At 40.1% G+C, this 24931-nt stretch overlaps 1 protein-coding gene and 2 pseudogenes across 6 annotated transcripts in view; 1 reads left to right on the top strand and 2 right to left on the bottom strand.

The window, feature by feature from the left end:
- The window catches only part of C17H2orf42 (chromosome 17 C2orf42 homolog), a 29201-nt gene extending 14105 nt beyond the window's left edge, over positions 1-15096 (bottom strand). The window contains exons 1-6 of one of the 6 annotated variants that reach the window (XM_037807403.1): positions 9392-9450; positions 5834-6115; positions 5054-5334; positions 3855-4689; positions 3044-3154; positions 1249-1353 (exon numbers count right to left, since the gene is read on the bottom strand). In XM_037807403.1, the coding sequence (XP_037663331.1) occupies positions 1249-1353; positions 3044-3154; positions 3855-4677 (1039 nt within the window). In that variant the 5' untranslated portion in view covers positions 4678-4689; positions 5054-5334; positions 5834-6115; positions 9392-9450. Of the gene's footprint in view, positions 1-1248; positions 1354-3043; positions 3155-3854; positions 4690-5053; positions 5808-5833; positions 6119-9391; positions 9451-15005 lie in introns of those variants that run through there. The other 5 variants (XM_037807404.1, XM_037807407.1, XM_037807406.1 and 2 more) reach the window with 5 other exon arrangements.
- On the bottom strand, positions 7237-14804 carry LOC119512056 (annotated as a pseudogene).
- A 7430-nt stretch (positions 15097-22526) lies between the features above and the next one.
- LOC119512055 lies at positions 22527-24623 on the top strand (annotated as a pseudogene).
- The last annotated feature ends 308 nt before the right edge of the window (positions 24624-24931 follow it).

The following is a 24931-nucleotide window of genomic DNA, read 5'->3' as shown; positions in this document are numbered from 1 at the left end:
TGAAGTATAGCTCCTTTACAGAAGGATAATGGTGCCATAACTATTATTCATTTTAAATTAAAATTGATCATAGGTAAATGAATATAGTAATAATTTGGATATAAAACTGTTTTCTTTTGTCATTGTACTGAAGGAAGTGATGAAAATTAGTTAAAAATCTTCTACCTGAAACTGTTGATCTGTTTACTTGCTGACCTTCCAAAAGCATTTATTCCTGGAATGTATAAGTGCTTAATTAATTAGTTAATTAAAATTCAGTCTTGTTGATATATTTGAGCGTGGTTAAGAGGGGAAATTTTAGGTTGTATATGTTACTAGAATAAAAAATAAAAAAAAAAAAAAACAGGACTGTACAACACAAACAGTGAACTTGAATGTAAACTATGGACTCATTCAATTATAATAACAGTCTTTCATCAATACAAAGGCACCAAACTAATGTAAGCTGTCAAAATTGGGGGGGGGTTCTATATGGGAACTCTGTATGTTCTGCATGATTTTTCTGGAAGCCTACAACTTCTCTAATAAAAAAATTATATTAAAAAAAAGATTCAATCTTGTATTATCTTGCCTTCAAAATCAGAGTATGCAAGCAGGGATGATGCTCATTTTTTACTCACTCAGTCATGTTACACGGCTGGCCAGATTATACTGAGTGTTCAATAAATACTGCTAAAATTGAACTGAACTATTTTTATACAATGTATAAGAAGGAGAGTTAAAATGTTGGTCCCCGAATATATAAGCTTAATTATTCTGACTAGAAAGGTGATATATAAATACGTAAGTTCAAATTAAGCATTCTGTCTCATAACTTCAGAACTACAGCCATGCTGCTATTTTTAGATACTTTTCAAACTTCACTGACTTTGGAGAATAAACTATATTTGTCTTTCCCAACAAATATTTATCTTTGCATGACTGTAAAACATTTTTTTCTCTTCGACTTTGAATTCCCATGCCAACTGCACGTGGCTCATAAGCAATAAGAGGAAAAACAGCCTGCAAAGTACTGGCTGCCAAAACATATCAGTAATTTTTGTTGCATTTCTTATTTAAAACATGTAATTTAGTTTTGAGCAGGGATTGAGACCAGTGGGGTGGGAAAGCCCCAGCCTCAGTGCCTTGTAGAGTCTACCTCAGCACCGTTGGGGGAACAACCTGCTGCATTTCTTTTGATTTTACTGCTTTTGGCTTCTTTAGGTGAATTTCCACCTCTGTAATCCATGCTGGGGAAGGAATACTTACCCTGCCTTTTTAATGAAGAAGCCACCACAGGCTTTTTCAGGCCACTTTTCCTTGGGTTACTGCCCACTGCATCCTGAGGCAAGAGTGAACTGATCGTCTGTGCACCTACACCACAAATTGTTACAGTGTTTAATAACATGGCTGCATGATACAAACTGTTTGGAAATTAAGTTCTGAAGAGCCTAAACCATATAAATGGACTTTGCTAATTTCTGGATTAGAGTCCCAGTTTCTAGAAGGAATTAGCTTTAACCTTTATAAATAAAATTTTGAGTTTCTTATGCTATTTATAGGAAATTGGGGGGGAAAAAAACAGAAGTGAAAGGAAGAAAAAAAAATTCACCCATGCCTCCTATCTCTTGGATAACCATTCTTCGTTTTCTTCCATTTTCTTTTCTGTGAATAGTTAGTTTTGCTGGTTTTGTGATGTTAAGCAGCTACAATTATAATAGGTTTGCCAGAGTTAGCACAATTTTTTTTTTAATTTCAAATAAAAAATGAATAATTTAAGTATATTACAAATATTGCATAGGTTACTAAAAATCATTCATTGTTTATCTTAAATTCAGATTTAATGGAGCATTCTATATTGTATTTGCCCACCTCAGTGATTTAAATCTTTTCCCAAATCTTTCATAATTAATTTTAATGGCTGTCTCACATTTTTCAAGTGGCTTTACTATGGTTCATTTAACTATACCCTGGTGGCTGGCCCTTAGTTGTTTCTAATTTTTCAATACTATCAACAACCATAAAACTGAACATCTCTGGACAAGACGCTTTTCTTGTTCCAAGGATTATTTCCTTTAAAAACTCATTTAGAAATCGCAAGAACTATTGCTGTTTTTCTTATTTTTTTCTTTCAAAATTTCAAGCTTTCCTTGGAAAGATCAAGTAAATATTTAATGACAATCTATGTTCTGTATTGCTGCCAGAATTAAAACACAGAATCTCTGAAACACAGAAATATCTGCGTCACTTTGTTTCTCAAAAATCTTTCTTCAACTTCCCAGGACCAGAACTCCTATGCATGACCACCTGACAGCCTCCAGCAATACTTCTTATAGGTAAGAACTGTTTTAAAGTTCTTAACAGATACTGCAAACTCCTTTTACAAATGGTTATAGCAATTTATACCACATGGCAATGCTGGAGAGCCCCGATTTTACCTTTGCCTATGGTATCATCATTTGAAAAATATTTGCTAATTTGGTAGCAAAAAGTATCTTGCTTTAATCTTGCATTTCTAAAATGTCTCTCCATTCACTAGTAAGTTTGAGCATTTTTCCCGATATGTGTGGAACACACATTTAGAGTCTAGGTCTTTTGACACCTACTAGGGAGCCTCAGTATTTTTATATAGATTTACAGGAGTTCTAAATGCAGTCATCAGTCCATACTCTAAATTTGTGTGGGATCAAGTATGGTCATGAGTTTTTTTTGTTTTTTTGTTTTTGTTAAACTCTATATTGATACAAATGTTGTGATACTGTTCCAAGGCAGATTAAAGGGTAGAACTAGTCTGAATGTTCAAGGGCTGAAAAGATGTATACAATAATAAAAGTGAAGTTTGGTTGGATCTTATTTTTGGCCCAGAGAACCAATTCTTAACTTAACTTGGCCAAGAATCATCAAAGGAGGGAAAACCTCCTTTCAAGGAAAAAAAAAACTATAAAAACAAAACAAAAAAAGAACTATTTCTCGTAATCGCTGCGATACCCATGAAACATAGTAAAACAACGTTTAAAGACAATAACGGCAAAAACAAAAACAAAAAACACAAACAGCTTCTCACCAGATATTTCATCCTTTTTCCTCTTCTTTGGCTTCGAGGCAGTAGACTCACAAGCTGATACTGTCGATTCTGAATGGCAACCTAACTGGGGCACAATAATCTCTTTAAGACCTAAAAAATTACAGATGTCTGAATTACTAAAACCATCCAAAAGTAAGTATAGGCCCCTACTTAGAGAGAAATTGATTCATAAAAATTCAAATCCCCAAAACAAATTATGGAGTGATTGCATGTTTTAAAACAAGTTCCTTTAAAGAACTCTCCAAAACACATTTTTTGTTTGTTTGTTTTGTTTTTGTGGATAGAGCATTAACTTAATAGAAAGCTCTACAGATAAATGTAAAATTAAAACATTGGGAGCTGCAGCCAACTAAAGATCATTAAGAAATGAAAACAGAAAACATCTCCAAGGTCAGCAACAACAAAAGAATTGATGTACAACCCTTTAAAGATCCTCTTTTGAGTTATCTACATCTTCAAAAGTAAAAGGCAAGCAAGAAAGAGATTTTAAAAATTTGTTCATTTTTATTAACATAGGGCATCTGGGGAAGAGTAAAAAATCTGTGCAAAACTAACTTTGATAGATTCATTGTCTCAATGAAAATGCCCAAGGTTCTTGACCATTAATTTCAACCCACCAATCAACTTTTATGCAAGAATGTTGACAGGGGATTAAAAAAGCAAGAATGCTTTTCATTTGAATTATCTAAGCAACTGCTTTTGAAGGTTGTTAATCCCCAAATGCCATCAGTGGATCTCTTTCACTGTCATTTTAGAAAAGCTGAGTAACTGTGTCAACCATACCACCTACCGCTGGAATCAAAATTTAGGAAGTCTGAGAATTCTTGAGCCAATGTCTCATCACTGGCAAAGGCACAGATGCATGCAAAGAAATGAATGCATCTCTGGGTTGCCTCGTCCTTGGAGGCATTTGACTTGTGCGATTTCAGAGTCTGGCAGGAGCAGAAGAAGCGGCGCTCAGGCAAACTTTTGGCACTGATTTTCCGCACAAAGGAGGCATGCAAATACCCCAAACTATGCTTCTGGCTTGCCTTGCATTTTACCACCAAAATGTTTTTAGTAATCCTCTGCACCAGGGGACCTGTGGGTTCCGTGGCCAACTGCCAGATGGTCTGTTTGGTTTCTGGGGAGACCTGCATTGCATTCAGGACCGAGCTCTTCAGGGTCAGGGGGGTGGCCTCTGCCTGGCAGTTCACTGCCAGCTTGATGTGCTGGCACTGGTTTTCCACCACACCCTGGGTGGCAGCTTTGAGGCAAGAGGGGACATAGCATCGTCCAGAGCTCAGCTGAGTGATGATTGTCCCGTCCACCGTCTGGATTGTTGTCTCCGACACACCCAGCTCCACAAAGCATCGGTAATCTGGGCCCCGGTCTCTTTGCCGCACTGAGTAGACCTGCAGATCGGAGCCTGTGATTATTTTGACAGCTTCCACACTAGGCTGCTTCCGTGCACCATAGCGGAATATGGTTCCACATGTCTTGTTCTTACAGCTCAGTCCCCGTGTGCCATTGTATGTGCCGCATCGCGGACATTTTCTGATTCCCCGCAGTGTGGCCTTCCCCAAGTCCGATAAGAAAGCTGGAACTTTAGTCCTCAGAGAGTTTGCTTCCATTTTTCACAGGTCCTAGAAAAGGCAATAAGCCCATTAGCATGAATACACATTCATACAAAAAAGTTAAAATCGCTTAGGATACTTAGCACAGAAACATAATGTAAAGAAACTCTCTGCCATTTACAGATTGTACCCCTAAATAAATAACCGTCAGATAAAATAAGAGTGGAGGGAATTTTGCCTTTCCTATTTGTATCTTAAAAAAAATCTTAATGTAACTAAGCATTTCTCCAGGATCTACCCTGATCCTTACAACCATCTAGCTTAGTTACCCTAATCTTTACGTGCACAGACACTTAACTCTAGGAAGGACTAGAGAAGGGAAGAGGAACTCTTTCCCTTCCACTGTTCCCCACAAAACCCAGTCAAGTCCTACCTGTACCAGCTGCCAGAACATCTGGAAAACAGTGCAACCTGAATTCATAAGACCTAAAAGGTGTTTCATTAATTTGTGACCATCAGAGAGGACAGGTGAAGACATAATCTTTTGCAGAGTGAATGATACTGCTTAATCCCAAGTCTTCTGCAGTGTGAACTCTATGGTGTAACAATGCAGACATTCTGCTTCCTCCTTCCTGACCAGCCAATGGCAAAGCTACTGCCCAATATTCCACAGTCAGAAAAGATTCCCACTGCCCCAAGGGGGATCTTAATAGCCTATAAGTAAAACAAGAAAAAGTATTAAAGTTATAACAAGACGGGGTGATTCTTTACTCTTAGAAATCAGAGGGAAGAAGAATCTAAGTCTTTCACAAATATTTGAGAAGAAGTGGGTCTTGGCAGGAGTTGTTAAAGAAATGGTTACTTGCTTTGTACTTCCAAAAGCAAGAAGGAAAAATGGAGCTAATGTTACACAGAAGATTATCAAGAACACATAGAGCCATAGTATATAATTAGTCAAACACTCATGCTTTCATATTCATCATTTCATTTAGGTCTAAACAACAACTGCTCTACAGATGAAAATAAAGAAGCTGAGTAACTGGCCTGAGTTCACCCAGCAAAATCAGCAATAGTTTCCATTAACCTACACTTCTCTGCAAAGAAGAGTATGAATCTCTGTCTGTGATGACTTCCCCCAGTACTGTATTATGAAAATTTTCAAACATATAGAAAAATGGAAAGAATTCTGTACAGTGAACACCCATATACTCACCATTTAGATTCTATAATTAACATTTTACTATATTTGTTTGATTACATTTCTATCCATCCCTCTCTCCATCAATCCATCTTCTATTTTGACTTGTTTCTAAGTAAATTGCAGGCACCAGTTAAGCAAGTGTATTAGTACCAAACATTCAATATTTGTAATGCTTTTATATATTTTTTCGAAGTAATCTGTTTGTGATCTTGAAATAGGCTGTTAGCATTTCTTTTCTCCCCTGGCCCCAAGGAATGGTCTTGATAAAGTATTTTCCTCCACATTTTCTGTAATCTGCTGATAAACAAATTGGAAAGTAGAGATAAAATTAGTCTAAAAATGTCTACCTTTTCATTGATGCTATGAACTAATCCCCAGGTGTAATACTTGCTGAGTACCACTGAGTGAATGAAGGTTAGTGAAATACGAGCTATAGGGGGGTTTCTCTGCCTTGGCACAATGGACACTTTGGATGGGATAATTCCTTATTGTGGGGGACTGTTCTGTGTATTTGAGGATGTTTAGCAGCACGTCTGGCCTCTACCCACTAGATGCCAGTAGCAACATACACCTGTCCAGTAATGACAACCCAAACTTTCTCAAAACATTGCCTAATGTCCTCTGGGCAGTAGGGGTAAAATCTCCCCAGTTGAGAATCCCTGATCTAGAGACATTAGCCTGTTTACCCTGCATTTCCTCCCCAGCTCAATGCACATCTTTGATAGCTATTCTCATTCAGACAAACATGAGTTCTTAAGAGAGAATGTTGTTCCAAAGTCAAAGATGGAGGGTTTAGTTTGCCCAATTATCTCTGTGACCAAGTCCTTAGCCACTGAACTTATTTTTTTTTTTATTTGCAAAATGGAAATAACTGTTTTACCAAAATTTATAGATATATATATGAAAGGGTTTAGCAAATAAACTTTTAAAATTATGTTGATGATTTTTATAAGAAAATTATTTCATGTAATACCGTTTTCCTAAATGAAAATCAAAATCTTCAAATTGCTTACTGTTATATCAAATGTAAACAAAATCTTTTCAACTTAGAGGAAATGTATGCAAACACCAGCTTCTGACAACAAAAATATGGACGTTGAAGCCCTAGAGTTTATCTCATTTATATGAGGTAATCATGGAAGCAAAAGAATATTGAAAATTATTTATACCCATTTATTTAGCTGAGAACACTAGTTTGAAGAGGGACTGTTAAATTTAATTTCAAATAATTTCTCTACAACAATCCATTGTCTGACATTTGGGGCATGTAGAAGAAAATCTTGTATTGTCTCGTAAGTCTTTTTTATTTTGTTAGGCTTTGCCCACTAAGAGTTCAACGTACTTTGGGAGAATCCTGGAGTCCTGGATGACCTGAGGAACTCATTAAAATCAAGCAGTGTTTTCTGAAAATACTCTTAAATCCATACAAATGTTGCTTGGGTTGTGGAGCTCGGATTTCTCCTACTGGCACTACGACATCTGAAGAATATTGGTTGTGAAAGTTTCACACCAATACTGTTTCGTTCCTTCTTCATTAGCTGCTGTGCTTCCTTTTCCATTTTCTTCATTTGTTGTTCTGCTGATCTCTTCTCTCTGTCAATTTTTTGCTGCCTGGGAACTTCTGCTTGCCAGGCTACAACTTGTTCTTCCCATGCCTTGGTACTTTCTTGCCAGGTATCTAAGTCACCTAATTCAGGAGAGTGATGAATCAAGGCTTATCTCGTATAGCTGCTAATCTACTAGAGAAACCTGTGCTACATCTGAGATGCCAAAATTTATTTATTGGTTCTCTACTCTTAATAACAATTTTCTGAATCTTCCTTAGAGTTGGCATCATGCTCTTAAAATAGTCAGGTTCCAGTTGTTCCAAAGCACTCCCACTCCTTCCTTCCATCTTTCCTTGCGGATGCATCTTCATCCTAAATCCACTCTTCAGTGTCTGTCTGCTTAAGAACTGATGAATAATCAATTGTAGTTGGCAAAGTTATTTGGTCTCCACTTAATTTCCATTCTCTCCTAGATCTGCGTATTAATCTCTTTAGGAATAAAAATACTGTTGCTAGGCAGGTTCAAACTTTAAATAACCAGAAATGAGTGACAGCCCTGTTGGGAATAAAAACCCACTGTACAGATGAGAAAAACGACATAGGTATTTTCAGGTTATACAATCTGATGCCATCCTCATGGCTTTAGGAAAAACGCTCTAGTGGCTGGAGGCAGATGCCTGGTGGGCTGGGGTTTGAATTTTGGAAAAATCTGCCTTGGGAGGTATGAGGCCTGTAGAATGAGAGCAGGAAGAAAGGGCAAATTTCCCTGTGTCAGGCAGATTTGGGGACTGAGTTCTCTGGGCAAGTGCCCAGCAGATCCATCTCCCCAAGTATAAGCAAGATACGGCAAAGGCCGCGTATCCGGGCCGTTTCCCAGTTGCGATTCCCTCCTATGATGGATGACTTAACTTTTTTGATTATGCCCTGTAGAGGGCAATTTGTTAGTATCCTTCAAAATTACAAATGCATATTTCTTTTTTTAAAAAGAGACTTTTAACTTTGGAATAATTTTAGATTTACAGAAAAGCTACAAAGATAGTACAGAGAGCTCCCATATACCCTTCTCCAAGCATCTCTTAATGTTAACATCTTATATAACCATGGTATGGCTGTCAAAACTAAGGTTTTAACATTGGCTTAACACTATTACCTATACTACACACTTCATTTGGATTTCAATGGTTTTTTAGCTAATGTCTTTTTTTTCCTCCAGTGAAATGCTTGTCCATTCACTGTATGACAAAAAAAGTGAAATAATACAAGCCCCGTACAGAAAACTCCAGCATAACTCTACCCCCACCAGATACCCAGATCCACCAATTTTAACATTTTGCCACCTTTGCCATATTATTCTTTCTTTCTTTTCCTCCCTTCCTCCCTTCCTATCTATCTATCCATACATCTGTCTATCTTCTGAACATTTGAAAGCAGGTTGCACACATTATATTCCATGAACGTCTATGTACATTTCCTAAGAATACTGATATTCACTTCTATAATCATTGTACGTGCAGTTATCGAGTTCAAGAAATTTAACATTAATATAAAGCTCACAGTCTATAATATAATTTTTTCCTATGTCCCAATAGTGTCCCTTTGAGCCTTTTCTCCTCCATTCTGAGATCCTGTATTGCACTTAATTGTCATTGTATCTTTAGTTGCTCTTTTTATAAATTGTGGGGGCATATATGCGACATAAGCTTTCCCATCTCAACCAGTCCCAAGCATACTATTCAGCAGGATTAATCACTTTCACAATGTTGCAGTACCCTCATCACCACCATTACTAAAACTCTATGTCCTCAAACAGACACCTGACATCCATTATGCATTAACTATCTATTCCCCGTTATCCCACCACCCTGCAACCTATACTCTAGTTTCTGTCTCTGTAAGTTCGCATAGTCTCTGATTTTCTTTGTAGTTGACATGGGACTTAAATTTAACATCCTATAACAATCTCATTTCCTTTGATACAAATAGTATATACAAACTATGTTCCTATACCCCTCCATCCCCTCACCTTTATGAAGTTCTTGTCACAAATTACATGTTTATACATTATGAGTCCAAAATCATTGCTTTCTCATTACATTTTATGTATTTGCATTTTAGATCCTGTAAGAAGTTAAAAAGTAGAGTTATAAATCAAAAACAAAATAGTATTGGCATTTATATTTATCCATGTCATTACCCTCATACAGCTCTGATCTATTGTCTATAGTCTTTTCCTTCAACCTGCAGAACTTTCTAACATCTCTGGTAGGGCCAGTCTAGTGGTGACAAAGTCCCTCAGCTTTTGTTTATCTGAGAATGTCTTAATTTCTCCCTCTTTTTTTTTTTAAATGAGCTCTCCTTTCTCCTGGGTTACATGCTTTATTTTAAAATAAATCTTTAATTTTAGAACAGTTGCAAATTGCAAAGATAGTAAAGAGGGTTTCCATATACCATACCCAGTCTCCCCTATCATTAACATCATATATTAGTATGGTACATTTGTTAGAGTTAAGGACCCTTAATTTCCTTAGTTTTTTCCAAATGTTTTTTTTCTGCTTCCAGGACACTGCATTACATTTAGTCATCACATCTTCTTAGGCGGCTCTTGGCTGTGTTATTTTCTCACTGTCCTTGTTTTTGATGACTTTGACAGTTTTGAGGAGTCCTGGTCAGGTTTTTTGGAGAATGTCCCTCCACTGGGTTTGTCTGATAACTGGGGTTATGGGTTTTGGGGAGGAGGACCACAAAGATGAAGTGCCATTTTCATCCCATCAGATCAAAGGCACCTACTATCAACATGACTTATTGCTGCTGATGTGGACTTTGATCACCTGGCAGGTTTCATTATTAAAAGTTGTTTTTCTAGGTACTATCTTGACCCAAGGAGTGATTCTAAAGGGATGACAGGAGGCATCTCCAGTGGGGGCAGTCCTGACTCACAGGGTACACCAGCAAGGTCACCCCAGTTCTGCTTCAAAAAGGCCAGCCCAGTCTTCGAGCACCATTTTTGCAAGTCTCCATCAAAGTAGAAACCAGGGCTCCATGAAGCCCTTGAGCTCCTAGCTTTAGTTCCCCTGAACTCTGAGCAGGGAATGGGAAATTTCCAGGGGTTGGTGACAGCTCCTGGAGAATAACCTAACTAGTGGAAACCAGATTCTCCTTTCCCAGGCAGTGGAAAGGGAGGTCTTTAGAGCACTAGCATTTACATTAATAAATATTTAAAGAAAAGAACAAACTTCATTTTCTGTAGCTGATAAAGACCCAAAGAGATATTTGGTCCTCGTTACTTTGCAGCAATCCTCTAATGCATCCTATCTGACGCCCTATCACAGACCTTGTAGCTGCAATTTCAAAACTCTTAGTTTTCATCCGTCCCCAACCATAGCCTGAGTAATTGATCCCTTTAATCTCAAGTAACTGCTTTCTATCTTATTGGGAGATCAAAGCCAGGCACCCTAAACTTCCCTGCTGCACCCTGGCATCTTCGCCTCACTTTGCCCCCTTTCTCCCATCATGGAAGGGGCAGTGATTTGTTCTCACTGGAACAGACACAAACTCTGGATATGGGTTTGCCTTCTCTGCACACAATGCTTCTGCCAAAACTACCATCTGTGGACTTATGGAATGCCTTACCCACCGTCATGGTATTCCACATAGCATTGCTTCTGACCAAGGAACCCATCTCACAGTGAATGAAGTGAGGTAATGGCCACATGCTCATGGAATTCTCTGGTCTTACCATGTTCCCCATCATCCAGAGGCAGCCGGGTTGACAGAATGGTGGAATGGCCCATTGAAGACTCAATTACAGCACCAACTAGGTGGTAATACCTTGCAGGGCTGGGGCAATGTTCTCCAGGAGGCTGTGTATGCTCGGAATCAGCATCCACTCTATGGGGCTGTTTCTCCCATAGCCAGGATTCACAGGTCCAGGAATCAAGACACAACAAAAATTCCACTGAACTGGAAGTTAAGACTGCCATCTGGCCACTTGAGCTTCTTATGCCTCTCAAGCAACAGGCAAGGAGGGTGATTACTGTACTGGCTGGGGTGATTGATTCTATCAAAGGGAAATAGCACTGCAACTACACAATGGAGGTAAAGAAGAGTTTTCCTGGAATACAGTGCCTTCACTCACGATCCAGGAGTATTCTGCCAAGGGGATGGTGGAGCTAAAGAACAAGCCATAAGTCAGAGCTGCAGGTCCTGAACTTTCAGAGCCCCAAAATGAATGGAAAAGGGAAAGAAAAGAAACAAAGAAGAAAAAGACAAAAACTCAGAGAATTATACCAAACCCAAGGCCAAGCAGCCAAGAAGAGAAGAGAACAAGTTGAACAGCTGCTCAGAGACCCTTGCTGTGATAAGAATTCTAATGTCCCTGCTGAGGTTGAGGAGGATGATGTGTGGTCACTTGGGGACCAGGACTTTACTCCAAAGCCCAGAAAAAGGAAAGAAAAGAAAAAGCTAAAAAAGCAGAGAGAGGCAGCAGTGGACACTGCACTAGAGGAAACATCAGTGAAAAAGAAGAAAGCTTTCAAGTAAATGATCTCTAGCCAGGGCCTTCCAGATGTCGGACGCTGCCAGGGTAAAAAACCTTTGGCCTGAAGTCAGAGCACAGTTTAACCCAAGATAGTTTGTTCACATCTTTTAATGTGCCCATGGATTGCTGAGTCTCACCCTCTCACATTTTTCCAAAATCATATTCCCAGAAGAACTTTTTTTAATGTCCCAAATCATGGCTGTCCTAAACAAATAAATTCCTTTTTAGGCTCTTAAAAAGAAAAACAAAAAAGATAAAAAAAAAAAAAAAGGATCACAGACCTAAATGTAAGAGCTAAAACTATAAACTTTTTAGAAGAAAACAGAGAAGTAAATCTTTGGGACCTTGGGTTAAGCAATGATTTATTAAACATGACACCACAAGTACAAGTGACAAAAGAAAAAAGATACATTGGACTTCATCAAAATTAAAAACTTGTGCTTCACAGGACACCATCAGGAAAGTGAAACAGAATGCCAGAAAATACTTGCAAATCATATATCTGATAGAGGACTTGTATCCACGATATATAAAGAACCCTAACAGCTCAATAAAAAAAGATAAATAACCCAATTTTAAAAATAGGCAAAGAATTTAAATAGATATTTCTCCAAAGAAGATATTCAAATAGTTGATAAACACATGAAACAAATGCTCCACATCATTATCTGATGTGAAATGCCACTTCCCACCCACTATGACTAAAAGAGACAAACAATTAAAAATGTTGGTTAAGATGGGGAGAAATCTGTACCCTCATACATTGTTGGTGGCACTGTAAAATGGTACAGTCACTTAGTAAAACAGTTTAGCAATTCCTCAAAATGTTAAACAGAGTTACCATATGACTCTCAAGAGAATATTACCCAAGAGAATTGAAAACACATGTCCACACAAAAAATTGTACACAAAAATTCATAGTAACAAAAAGTAGAAATAACCCAAATATCTATCAGTTGATGAATGGATAAACAAAATGTGATGTATATTCCATCTTACGGATGTTCATAATAGTCCGAAAGTGGAAACAACCCAAATGTCTATCAACTGATGAATGGAAAAACAAAATGTACACAATGGAATATTATTCAGCAATAAAAGGAATGAAGTATTGATACAAGCTACAACATGGATGAACCTTGAAATATTATTCTAAGTGAAAGAAGCCAGACAGAAAGGGCCATATATTGCATGACTCCATTTACATGAAATGTCCAGAATAGGTGATATGTAGAGACAGTAAGTAGATTAGTAGTTGCCAGGGGGTGGGGGGAGGATGAGGGGGGAGCGACTACTAATGGGTATAAGCTTTCCTTTTGGGTTGAACAACTTTGTGGACATACTAAAAACCACTTAAATTGTACATTTTAAAAGGGAGAATTTTATGATATGTGAATTATATCTCAATAAAGCTGTTATTTTTTTAAAAGAGCAAAAATATTTGAAATGCAACTGCAAAGGGTCAATTTCCTAAAATAAGAGTTTTAACAAATCAATAGGAAAAGAAACAAATCCATTAGAAAAATGGACAAAGGACATGAAAAAGAAAAAAGAAAAACAATTTTAAAGGTGTGAAAAGTTAACTCAACCTTACAATAATATAAACAAGAGGCAAATTAAAACAAGGCAATACTTTGGCAAAGTAACAAAAAAAGATGAATGCAATCACTGTGTTCATGAGGATGTGGTGAAATAGGCATTCTTCATTGTTGATAGGAGTGTAAACGGCAACATCCTCTCTAAAGGGATGTAAACAATAAATGTACAATACTTAGACTTTGCAATTCCACATCTAAGATTTTATGTTATATTCTCACATGTGCACAAACAAGTATACACTGGGATACCCAAGGCAAAGTTGTCTGTAACTGCATAAGAACAGAATCCTAAGAACTCAGAGCACTGGATAAATTATGGCATAACCACACAATAAACTACTACATAGCCATTAAAAAGAATCAGACAGATCTATTAGGAACAAGTACTAAGACATATTATGGAGTGAAAAAAGGCGTAGTACTTCTTGTAATATGCTACTCTTGGTTTAGAAAAGAAAAAAGAAGGCAGGGGAGATAAATATTCCTAGACTATTTCTATTTCTATCCTTACTCAGAAGTGACTTGGGACTTGGGAAATCGGGAATAGGAGGGAAGACTTCATTTCACTGTATTTGGTAGTATTTTAATTTTAAGTATGTACCAGTATCACTTATAATTCTATACCGAGTGCACATACAAACACGTAATTCAATTTGTAAAGAACCTGTATTTGAAACCTGCCTATGAAAAAGTCCTCTCTAGAACGACAGTCGTTTTTCCTTTTCCGGAAGGTTTGCCGCTTCAGCAAGGGGGTCTAAAGGGACTGGCGCTGTAAGAGTTAACCCAGGAAAGCTGGTGGAAGTGGTGGGTTTTCATCCAAGTGTTGTTGTAAAGCTATATAGTTCGGTAGTTTGTTTCATACTTATGAATCATAGTTTGTTTCATACTTATGAATCATAGTAAGTGAAGAGAACAAATAATCACCACGATTAGTAATAAAATAAAACTTGCTAACGGTTACTAAGTACACTCTGTGCTAAGTCCTTTCCATGCATTCTCTCATTTATTTCTCAACACAATCCTGTGGTGAGATACTAGTTTACCCATCTTATAAATGAGGAAACTGTGGCTAGGAGGTAGCGACAACGGAAGACATGCGGCCAGCAGGCATCTAACATGAGTTTGGAATCTGCTGGATTCCAACGTCTCAAACCACAAGTCAGAGACAGAGGCAGGAAGAGAAGCCAGGACTCCAGACTCCTATAGTCCACAGTGCTTCCATTAACCCTGAGCTGCCTCAGAACAGCGGGAAAAGGCTGCTCAGAACCAGCACCTACGGTCCGACCAATGGCCTCCAGCATGCGAAACTCCCGCCAGGCTTCCGGAACCTGCTTCCCGGCATCCTCCTCGCGCAACCACTCACTTCCGGTTCTAAATAGGCCTTTGGAGGAACGTCACCCTACTGCCACCCTGCTCCGTGGACACGTTCTCCACCGGGATCCCCACCTCTACACCTCTGTCCCACCGCCGCAACCCGCACTTTCTCAACACGGCCCCCTTACCTCCCCTGCGCCCCCACGCGGGCTTCAGGGCCCCAAGCTGGTGACCGCCCTCACCTCCTCTCTCTTCGCCTGCCACGGCCTTTTACAAACGCGGCCAAACTGTCCGCTGTAACGACAGTCGTTATTGGTCAGAGCTGCTCACGCGCGGCAAGTACCCGCCCCCTTTAGCCAGTGTTGTCTGATGGGAGTTGTAGTTTCCTCCTTCCGGCTGCTGCGGAGAATTGCTGGGGAAGCCGGTGGCAGAGCTTGGCGTTTCCTTGGGGGTGGGGTGCTTCTAGCTCACCCTGCTAGTACGCAGGGCAGCGACACAGCTCTGGGATCGGTCATGACTGCTTCAGGCGCGAAAGAGTCCTATTTCTGAGTAGAATTGCGTGGGTAATTGATGCAAAAATCGCCCCAGGTTTTCTGCACTTATTGGTAGATGTCGCCTGCGATTTAGTTTTGTCAAGAGAAATCTTACTCACCAAAGTATTCTACCCCTCGTATTTGTGACAGTTATCTTTCTTCCCTAACTACGTTTTCCATTTTAATGAGCTGAAACCTGCCTGCTTCCTGCGTGTCCTAACTCTGGCTTGAAATCACAAGAATGCTCCTTGTTCACGATTGAAGATAGCTCCTGAGTGCAATGTTCAGGAGGAAGTCTGTGTGTATTAGAAAAACCCCGGAACGAGATTTCCTGCACCTTTGGTCCTAGACCTGCTGCTTACTGGTGGTGGCGCTCTGAGAAGGTTGCTTTACCATCAAGAACCTCAGTCTTCTCAACTATTTAATAAGTTAAATGGTCCTTTCTAGGACTAAGGTTTGTAATGTGTCTCATCCAGGGGAAAGGAGAGAAGGGCACAGTTTTTCATAAGGATTTTAAATTTTATCTGAATATTTCATATATGTATATATATATATTCAGATGATCCTTGGAATGTCCTGGATCGTTGGATGGTCACCTTCTAACAATACTGTAGAATTTCAATGCCTGGTTTGTGTTTATGATCTTGTTGGTGCCAAGTGATTATCTAAAGCAGTGGTTCTCAACTGGGGGTGATTTGTCGCCAGGGGATATTTGTCTGGAAAATTTTGGGTTTTCACAAAAGATATTGTGAACTGTGGAAGGGTGGGGGTTGTGTTGCTACTGGCATCTACTAGGCAGAGGCCACGGAGGCTGTTGGAGAGCCCAGGATGCATGGAACAACCCCTGACAGCAAAGAATTATCTGGCCCAAAATGTCAATAAGTGCCAAGGTTGAGAGATTCCCTTGTAATGAGTGTTTAACTTTTATCAACAGGATTGTCCTAATTACCCAAATGTTTTCCAAGAGATCCCTGAGTTTTCAGTTGAGATACGTTTTATATTCCCATCACAGATAATTGAAGGCTTTGTACTAAGTGCTCTGTCTCGTTTAAGCTTCATAACGACTTATAAGGAAGGCATCATTAGCCCCATTTTTATGATGAAGCAACTGAGACTCAAGAGGTGAAATGACTTACCCAAAGCCAGGTAAGTGAAGTAAGTAGCAGAGCTGGGATTCAAAGCCAGGTCTTTTATAATGTATTCATAAAATGTTTCAATGTCTGGTAGAACTTAATTGTTCTTTTTTAAAAGTGTCATGGTTATTTTTTATTGTATTAACATATATCACCCCAAAATTTCCATTTTAAACATTTTTAAGTGTACAATTCAGATGTGTTAATTGCATTTACAATGTTGTACTACCATCACCTCCATTTATTATCAGATGTTTTTATGATGTCAAACAGGTCCTGGTTATTTTTACTTGTTGATTATTTTTCATTTGATCTTTAGGATCATCATGTCTAGTTTCTCCCCAAAATCATGTCACTGTTTTTACTACTCTCATGTTAAATTATTAGATCATGAGGAGAACTGATATCTCTATAGTGTTAAGTCTTCTATTCAAGAACAGGTTATACCTCTCCTTTTAGTTCCTCAGAAGCATATTAAATTTATATAGATTTTACACATTTCTTGTTATCTAATTTGTTAGTGTACAGTTGTTCATAGTATCTTCTTGTAGTCCTTTTTGTGTGGGGTCGGTAGTAATGTCCCCCTTTTCATTTCTGATTTTAGTTATTTGTACCCTCTTTTTTTGTGTGTATATCAGTCTAGCTAAAGGTTTGTCAATTTTATTGACCTTTTCAAAGAGTCAGCTTTTGCCTTTATTGTTTTTATTCTCTCTTCCCTTTACCTCTGCTTTAATCTTTGTTCCTTCCTTCCTTCTGCTTGCTTTGGGTTTAGTTTGCTCTTCTTTTTCTAGATCCTCCAGTTGTGAGGTTAGGTCTCTGATTTGAGATCTTTCTTCTTTTTAATGTAAGCATTTAGAGCTATAAATTTCCCTCTCAGCACTGCTTTTACTACATCCCGTAAATTTTGGTATAGGTGTGTGGGAGCCCTGGGTCCCAAAGTGTCTTGAAGACTGCACACAACAGTTTGCTTGACCTAGGAAGGTTAAGGTTTGACCTATTCTTGTAATATCAGGTGCTAAATGTAATCTATACCTGAAACTACCTCCTCCCTGAGACTCCCTGAGATACTGTTATCTCTATAATCCTCCCCTCCTCCCTGTTAATTACAATCAACCCCTCCCTACTGTTAGGTCGGAGTCGTTCAAGAATCCACACAACGCAGCGAGTCAAAGTTTAAGTATAAAGTTTAAGATTTATTGGAGGAAGAAAGCAGGTGGGAGCCAGCGAAAAGAAAGAAAATGGCTCCAGCTCTCTTTCTGAGAGCGGCATTTTTTAAAGAAAAAAAACCACATGGGGAGGGAAGGGTGTCCTATGCTTTGAGTGGGTGAGGGCTTATCAAATTCTGAGCTGATTGGTTGCTAGGGTTCTAATACATTACTCTTCTTTGATGTGCAGCCTTATTATCTATGAGGAGGAAGCAGGCCGTTCATCCTGTCTTGCTCCATCCGCCCTCTAGGGGCCGAGGAGGCCGCTATTACTGGAATCTTTAAAACAACCCTTAGTTTATGGCGCACCTGGTTTTTATGAGATAAGCTGTGGAGCCCCTGGGTCAGAAACTCCTTCTATATGTTAAATTCTTTCCTGGGATCTGACACCTACATTGCAAGACCCTCGCTCCCTGCCTTATGTTCTCATATCCATTGGAATGTCGAGCCCTTATAACCAGCTTATTCAGCCCCCCAAAGTGTGGACTATTTCCACGTTGTGCTCTGAACTCGCTGTGATTCAGAGCAGCTCCTGAATCCATTCAGAGAAGCTCCTGATTTCAGGGCAACGTGACTCGACTTCCCCACCCTATGGGTAAGCCCCATAATAAGAGCTCATGTCTCAGAATGTGTCCAGTGCTTTCTTTAGTCCTTCGGCTACAAAAGCTCTTGGGCCATGACAAGTGTGAGAATTAGATTAAGTTTAGCTTTCACACAGGGTGGGGGCAGCTCAGGGGAATGGCAGAGGGTTAAAAAGCCAAGCTGTAATCGATGGCCAGTCCTCCTGTTTATCTGCCCACTGAACTTGCAAGATGGAGACTCAGGGGAGGAGTTTCCTAAAATAGTCTCATAATTTGTTACCAAACTAGCTCAGACTGACACTGCAGTTAAAGAACAAAGGAAAGAAGCCACTAAGCATAGAAGTGGTGTCAGTACCTTATGTGGGCATAACAGTTATAGCCAGGAGTGGAGACTTGTTTCAAATGTTTCTTGTTTCGAATATTTCAAATTTGAGCGGGTTGCATGTTTCAAATTTGCACAGGCTAGTTAGGCTTGTCAAATAGAATGTAACCTCTGAAATATCCAGCCACTGGAGAAACGGGAGGGACTTGTGAGTTAGGCGTAGGGAATAAATAGTGCTCGGTCTATTGTTTGGTACACCCCCCCCCCCATTTTGGTTGTGCTCCCGTTCTTGCAAGATCATGAATAAATTCTTTTCTTTTCCACAATCGGGTGGCCGTTTATTCCTTTTTAGGAATAGTGCTTGTTTCTCACAAGGTTTTTTTCATTTTCATTCACCTCAAGATATTTCCTAATTTCTCTTGTGATTTCTTCTTTGACCCACTTGTTTAGAGTATGTTATTTAATTTCTACATACTGTGAATTTTCCACTTCTCCCTCTGTTATTCATTCCGAATTTCATTTGATTATGGTTGGAGAAGATACATTTTATGATTTCAATATTTTTTAATTTATTGAGACTTGTTTTGTGACCTACCGTTTGATCTATCCTGGAGAATGATCTGTGTGCATTAGAGAAGAATGTGTATTCTGCTGCTGTTGGGTGGTGTGTTCTATATATATGTTAGGTCAAGTTGGTTTAGAGTATCATTCAAATCTTCTGTTTGCTTGTTGATCTTCTGCCTCAGTTTTCTACCCATTATTGAAAGTTGTGTATTAAAGTCTCCTACTATTAATGAAAAACCATCTATGTCTTCCTTCAAATCTGTCATTATTTGCTTCATATATTTTGGGGCTCTGCTGTTAGGTGCATTTATAATTGTTATGTCTTCTTGTTAAACTGAATCCTGTGTCAGTATATAATGACCTTTTTTGTCCCTCTGATTTACTTTTTGTATTAAAAGGAGGTACATGTTGAATGTTTTTTGTTGTTATTTCTAAATGTTGAATGGTGGGATTGTTTTTGTGTTAATTTACTTTGTGATTTGTTAATAGTTTATGGTATTTATATGTATATATAGATTTAAATTTTGTTGCTTCCTTAAACCCATCTCTTTTTTCTCTCTCCTTCCTTCTCTCCATAGCCAAATGCCAGGAAGGTGACACTAGCTAGCTGTCCTCACCTCCCACTCACTCCTCAACTCACTGCGGTCTATGTTCTGCCCCCACTACTTCACTGAAAATACTCACCAATGACTTCCTTATTGCTAAATCCAGTAGACCTTCTTTTTCATGACTTCTTGTATTTTTCCCCTCTGCAGCATTTGACACTCTTGACTACTACTATTTCATTACTTTTCCTCCTTGATTTCTGTGACATCATTGAACCCTTGGTATTTCTCCCAGGCAGTTCTTTCTCATTCCCTGTTGCAAGCTTCTCTTTCTCTCCCTTTTTGAACACTGGGACCTATGAGTTGTGTCCTCAGACCTCTTCTCACTGTAGCATCTCCCTGGGTGATCTCCATTCCATGGGTTGAACTATCACCTAAATGATGATGACTTCCTTTCTTATATCCAGCCCAGATATTTTTAGAATTCCAAATCATTACCTAGTTGTATTTCTAGCTGAATATCATACATGCCCCAGCCCCAGATATGGAAAACGGAACTCATTAGCTCTCATTTCCTGCTCTCTAACTAGCTTCTTTCCCTCACAAACATGATCCTTTTCCTTTTTTCATGCCAGTAACTAGCCCCATCATCCATCTAATTACTCAAGCCAGGAACTTGAGAGACAACTTGATTAAACACAAATTGGATCAATGGCTCCCTAAGGCCCGTAAGATTAAAAAAAAAAAAAATTACTATGTATGGCATAGGGAACTGGCCCGATCTGGTCCTCGTGTACCTTTAGTTTCAGCCCTTATCCACTTACACTAGTACTGGAGCTGGTAGTACTGTCAGCAGATGGTGGAAAGCCATTTGGCCAAAACCACATGGTTAAATTTCATTCATTCATTACTTAATTGATGAATTCAGAAAACCATTTATAGAGCACTGTTACTTACCATGTATTAGATATACACAGAATTGAAGAAGAGTCACCAGCTTTTGTTTTAGTGAGGGACACAGGCTTTAAAGAAATAATCACACAATATATCATTACAAATTGTGACAAATACTACAAAGGAAAAGTATAAGGTGGTTTGAGAGGGAAATGATTTCGATTGTGGGGTAAAGAAAGGAAGGCCTCTAAGAGAAAGTGACATTTAAGTGGAGACCTGAAATGTGTTCGGGTGGCAAGACCTTGCCAGGGTCTCAGTCCCTAGTCCACCCTTCACCTGGTTTTGTGGAATACTTCTTTTGCCAGCTGGCTCAGTGTTAGGCTTTGTCAGTAGAGGGCGCTGGGGAAACACTGTAAACTGTAAACTGCACAAAGGCACTTCTCTTAATGGGTCCTGATCTTTTTTCAGACATTGTGGGAACTAGTGGATCCATCTTCAGGAGATCTGGTGGCACTTACCTTAGAGGCCCTCAGGAGCTGCCCCAGCCGCACCCTCAGGGCCCACTCTCCCCACCTGTAGCTGCTTCCATGGCAGCTCTGGCTGCACCCTCCTGCGGTTGTCTCCAGGACTGACAGATAAAATGTAGGACAACCAGTTAAATTTGAATTTCAGATATAGGTATGAGTCCCATGCAGTTTTGGGGATTTGCTAAATCCGGCAATTGTCTCCCCAGCTGGTGGCCCACCTCTGCAGATCACCTCCAGCCCACCCACACTCTGGCAATGGTAGGTGGCTTCTATGAACCAGCTCTGGCCCACACCCTCCGGCCAATCTCTTCATCAGGATGCACATCCCTGTGGTAACTGAGCTCTTGATACCAATCAAAAACGGTGGGTTCTCTGTCTGATGCACTCAAATGACTAATTCCTGAGACACCAGGGTTTCAAAGAGAGAAAGTGTTTATTGCTAGGCGTGAAGTAGGAGATCAGATGGCCTATCAGCTTAAAAATCTGTCTCCCTGAACTGCAGTAATTCCGATAGTTTTATGGTATCAAAAGGTGGGCAGGTTTTAAGCTAATGAGCACAAGGGCTTGAGATGACAAGGTTAGAGATGATTTGATTATTGAGCATGCACAGATTGATTTCATGCTTAGTCACAGAACATATGTAAGAAAATGGTGGCCTTAGCATCATGATGGGCATGATTTTTAGTATTATAATGAGATATAGGTCACTTAATAGGTTAAAATTTAAGTTACGGTGCATGTCAGGCAAGCCCATTTTGGTTAGATCTAGCTTTGTTTATCAAGATAGCTTTGGAATTGAGGTAGATTAGTTCTGGCCTGACTCAATGGCCTTCATTAATAAACATTAAGGGCTATGTTTAATGATAAGACTCTAAAGTTGAAAAATTGGATAAAAGGAGTACAAATGAGGGTCAGTCACAAGGTTTTTACAATCACAAGGGCACAAGATAAAGGCCATACAATCATTATCAGAAATCAAGGCAGCTGGATTACATTCAGAGATTTCAGGTATCCCCCCCCCCCCCCCCCCGCCCCTTCTCTAAAAATATTTCAGAAAGTAAAAAGGATTATCTATATAATGATTGAATAACCATAATCATCCCCTAAATCCTAACTTCTCAGTTACACTCTCCTAAGCCCTTTGTTCCTTCATTGTCCATTTTGTCAATAAGCAGTACTGCTTTATTTTTCTTTTTTTGTACTTGCTACTTCTAGACACCTTTTGAGTCTTTATTTTCCCCTCTTAGTCATTAACTACCTTTTACTATTTAACAACTGTTTACATTAAAATTTCCCTTTTAAAATTATTACTGTGATCTCCATCTCTTGACTGACCCTAAGTGATATGGTTTCTTTTTCAAGAAACTGAAAGATCCGTGTGGAGTTTAAGGGTCCATGGGGGCAAATGGCTTGCTGTGAAGGTGAGTAAGTAAAAAGTTGCCCTATGGAAGGAGTTGCAGCTATGTTAATGATTTTAGGTTTCATTCTAAATGCAATTGGAAGCAAACAAGTAGGGGAGTGTCATGATCAGATATACTCTTAAAAAAATTCCTTTGGGCTTCTGATACTGGCAGAAAGAAGCACGGTAGCAGCATGGTTCTGGATCTTTCCTTTTCTGGAAATCATAGAGTAAAAAGGAAAGCCACACAAACCTACACAAGCAACATCTTCAGTGAAACTTGGGAGGTGAGGAAAATTCACAAATTCCACATTAAAGTGGAAGTGTGGTTGAAAGCTGAGATCAACAGAATGGGTGGGGAGGTCAATACCACGCAGTAGGGAAAGAAGAGGAAGTGAGGAGGGCACTGGTGGTAGAAGATCTCACAAATCACCAGCAAATATTCACTCCCTGGAAAGACCCCCCCACCCCACCCCCCACACACACTCCCTGAGTGGGACCTTCCAGGAAGGCTGAGCTGGGCAGAGTGTGAGTGCCAGCTGGGAGAGGTGGATTCCAGAGGCAACATATCTGAGAAAGCAAGTTAGGGAATCATCCCGAAAGGCAGGAGCCAGGTCCCTTAATGTAGCAGATGAAGGAACCGTGGAGCTTGGAGCTGGCCTAGAACCCCTTCTGTTCTGAACAAGGGCCCAGCCTGAGAGAGGAGGCTTGGCTGCACGGAGGTGCCCTATCTTGTAAAGACAACTCATCACCGTAGCACAGAGCTGAGAAACCTGAACAGTCCCTTCCCCTTCCTCCTGCTAGTACTTGGCCCAGGAAAATCCAACTGTTTTAATATGAGTACATAAAAAGGAATATGCATCATGACACTTGTACAAATAAATATACTCTAAAGAAATACAGGAGTTCAGGGAAGAGATGTCCCTGAGGTGAAAGAGGAACTGGTAGAATTTAGGAAAGAGAAAAATACAAAAGCATTTCAGAAACAAAGACTAAAAAGGAGGACAAGTCTGGTAACCACAAGCAGCACATTAAGTTAGAGAGATTAAAAAGAAGTAAAGCTTCTGGAGTAATGCAAGCAAATGTTCTAAAAATGATCACAGTGATGATACTGTGAACCATTGATTGTATACTTTGGATGGATTGTAAGGTGTGTGAGTATACCTCAATGAAATTACGTTAAAAAAAAAAAAAAGTAAAGCAAACAGAAGAGATTAAGAGCCGATAGAAGATAGAGAAGTCGGGGAGGGTACCTGGGAGCCATCCCTGAAGCCGCTGCTCCCCGCCCCAGCCCTGCTGCCAACCCTGCCCGGCCGGCACCAGCACTTCCAGGAGCCCGAGGTTGGCTGCTATCATGTTCCTGTTTGGCATCAACATTGTCTCTGGGTGCTGGGAGCCCTGTTCCTGACCACTGGCCTCGACGGCTAGGATGGAAAGACGTTCTCTCCACCACCTCGGCGCTGACAGACCTGGGAGGCCTTGACCCTGCATGGATCTTCGTGGTGGTTGGAGGCTTCATGTCGGGGCTGGGCTTTGCCTGCTGCATCGGGGCACTCCGGGAGAACCCCTTCCTGCTCAAGGTTTTTTCCGTGTTCCTCGGCCTCCTCTTCTTCCTGGAGCTGGCTACTGGGATCCTCACTTTCACTTTCAAGGACTGGAGCTCAACCTCTTCATCCACAACAATGTCAAGGCCCACCGGGACATGGACCCCCAGAACCTCATTGACTCTGCTCAGGAACAGGGGTCTTGCTGTGAAGCCGGAGGCCCCAGCGATGGGGACCTCAGTGTTACTTCAACTGCACTGTCTTGAACCCAGGCAGGGGGCACTTTGGGGTGCCATCTCCTGCTGCCTCTGGGACCCCGTGGAAGATGTTCTCAACATCCTGCTCAACAGGGTTCCGTCTACACTAAGAGCAGCGTGGGCCAGCTTGAGAAGTAGCTGCAGGACAACCTGCTTGTCGTGGTTGGGGCCTTCGTGGGCATAGCCCACCTCCAGATTTTTGGCATCTGCTTGGCCCAGAACCGCATAACATTCAGGCAGTGAAGGCCAACTGGATCAAAAATCATGATAGCTACAAACTTCTCAAAAAAACAAAACTTTGAGACCCACTGGCTTCCGCCCACCTTCTTGGTTTTGTTAGCTGTGTGCCCCTGCAGAACTCTGGCTGGGGCCCCTGGCCCAAACCCAGCCTGTTGATGTGTTTTGTTTGGCCTGGGTAATTTATACATTTGAGCCAACTTTTAAAAATTGGTCAGTTTCATATACAAGTCCAGATTCTCAGTGTCTCTTGAAGAATGACAACCTGGCCCTGCTGGCTCTTCAGTGGCAACATTCCCCGGGACACTGAGACTCTGCCCGGCCCTTGCAGGCATCCCCACCCTTGAGAGTCATTCTCTGCCAAAACCATGAG

This window comes from Choloepus didactylus, chromosome 17 (genome assembly GCF_015220235.1).
Source record: "Choloepus didactylus isolate mChoDid1 chromosome 17, mChoDid1.pri, whole genome shotgun sequence".
Lineage (NCBI taxonomy): Eukaryota > Metazoa > Chordata > Mammalia > Pilosa > Megalonychidae > Choloepus > Choloepus didactylus.
This window is presented reverse-complemented; position numbering and strand designations above follow the sequence as displayed.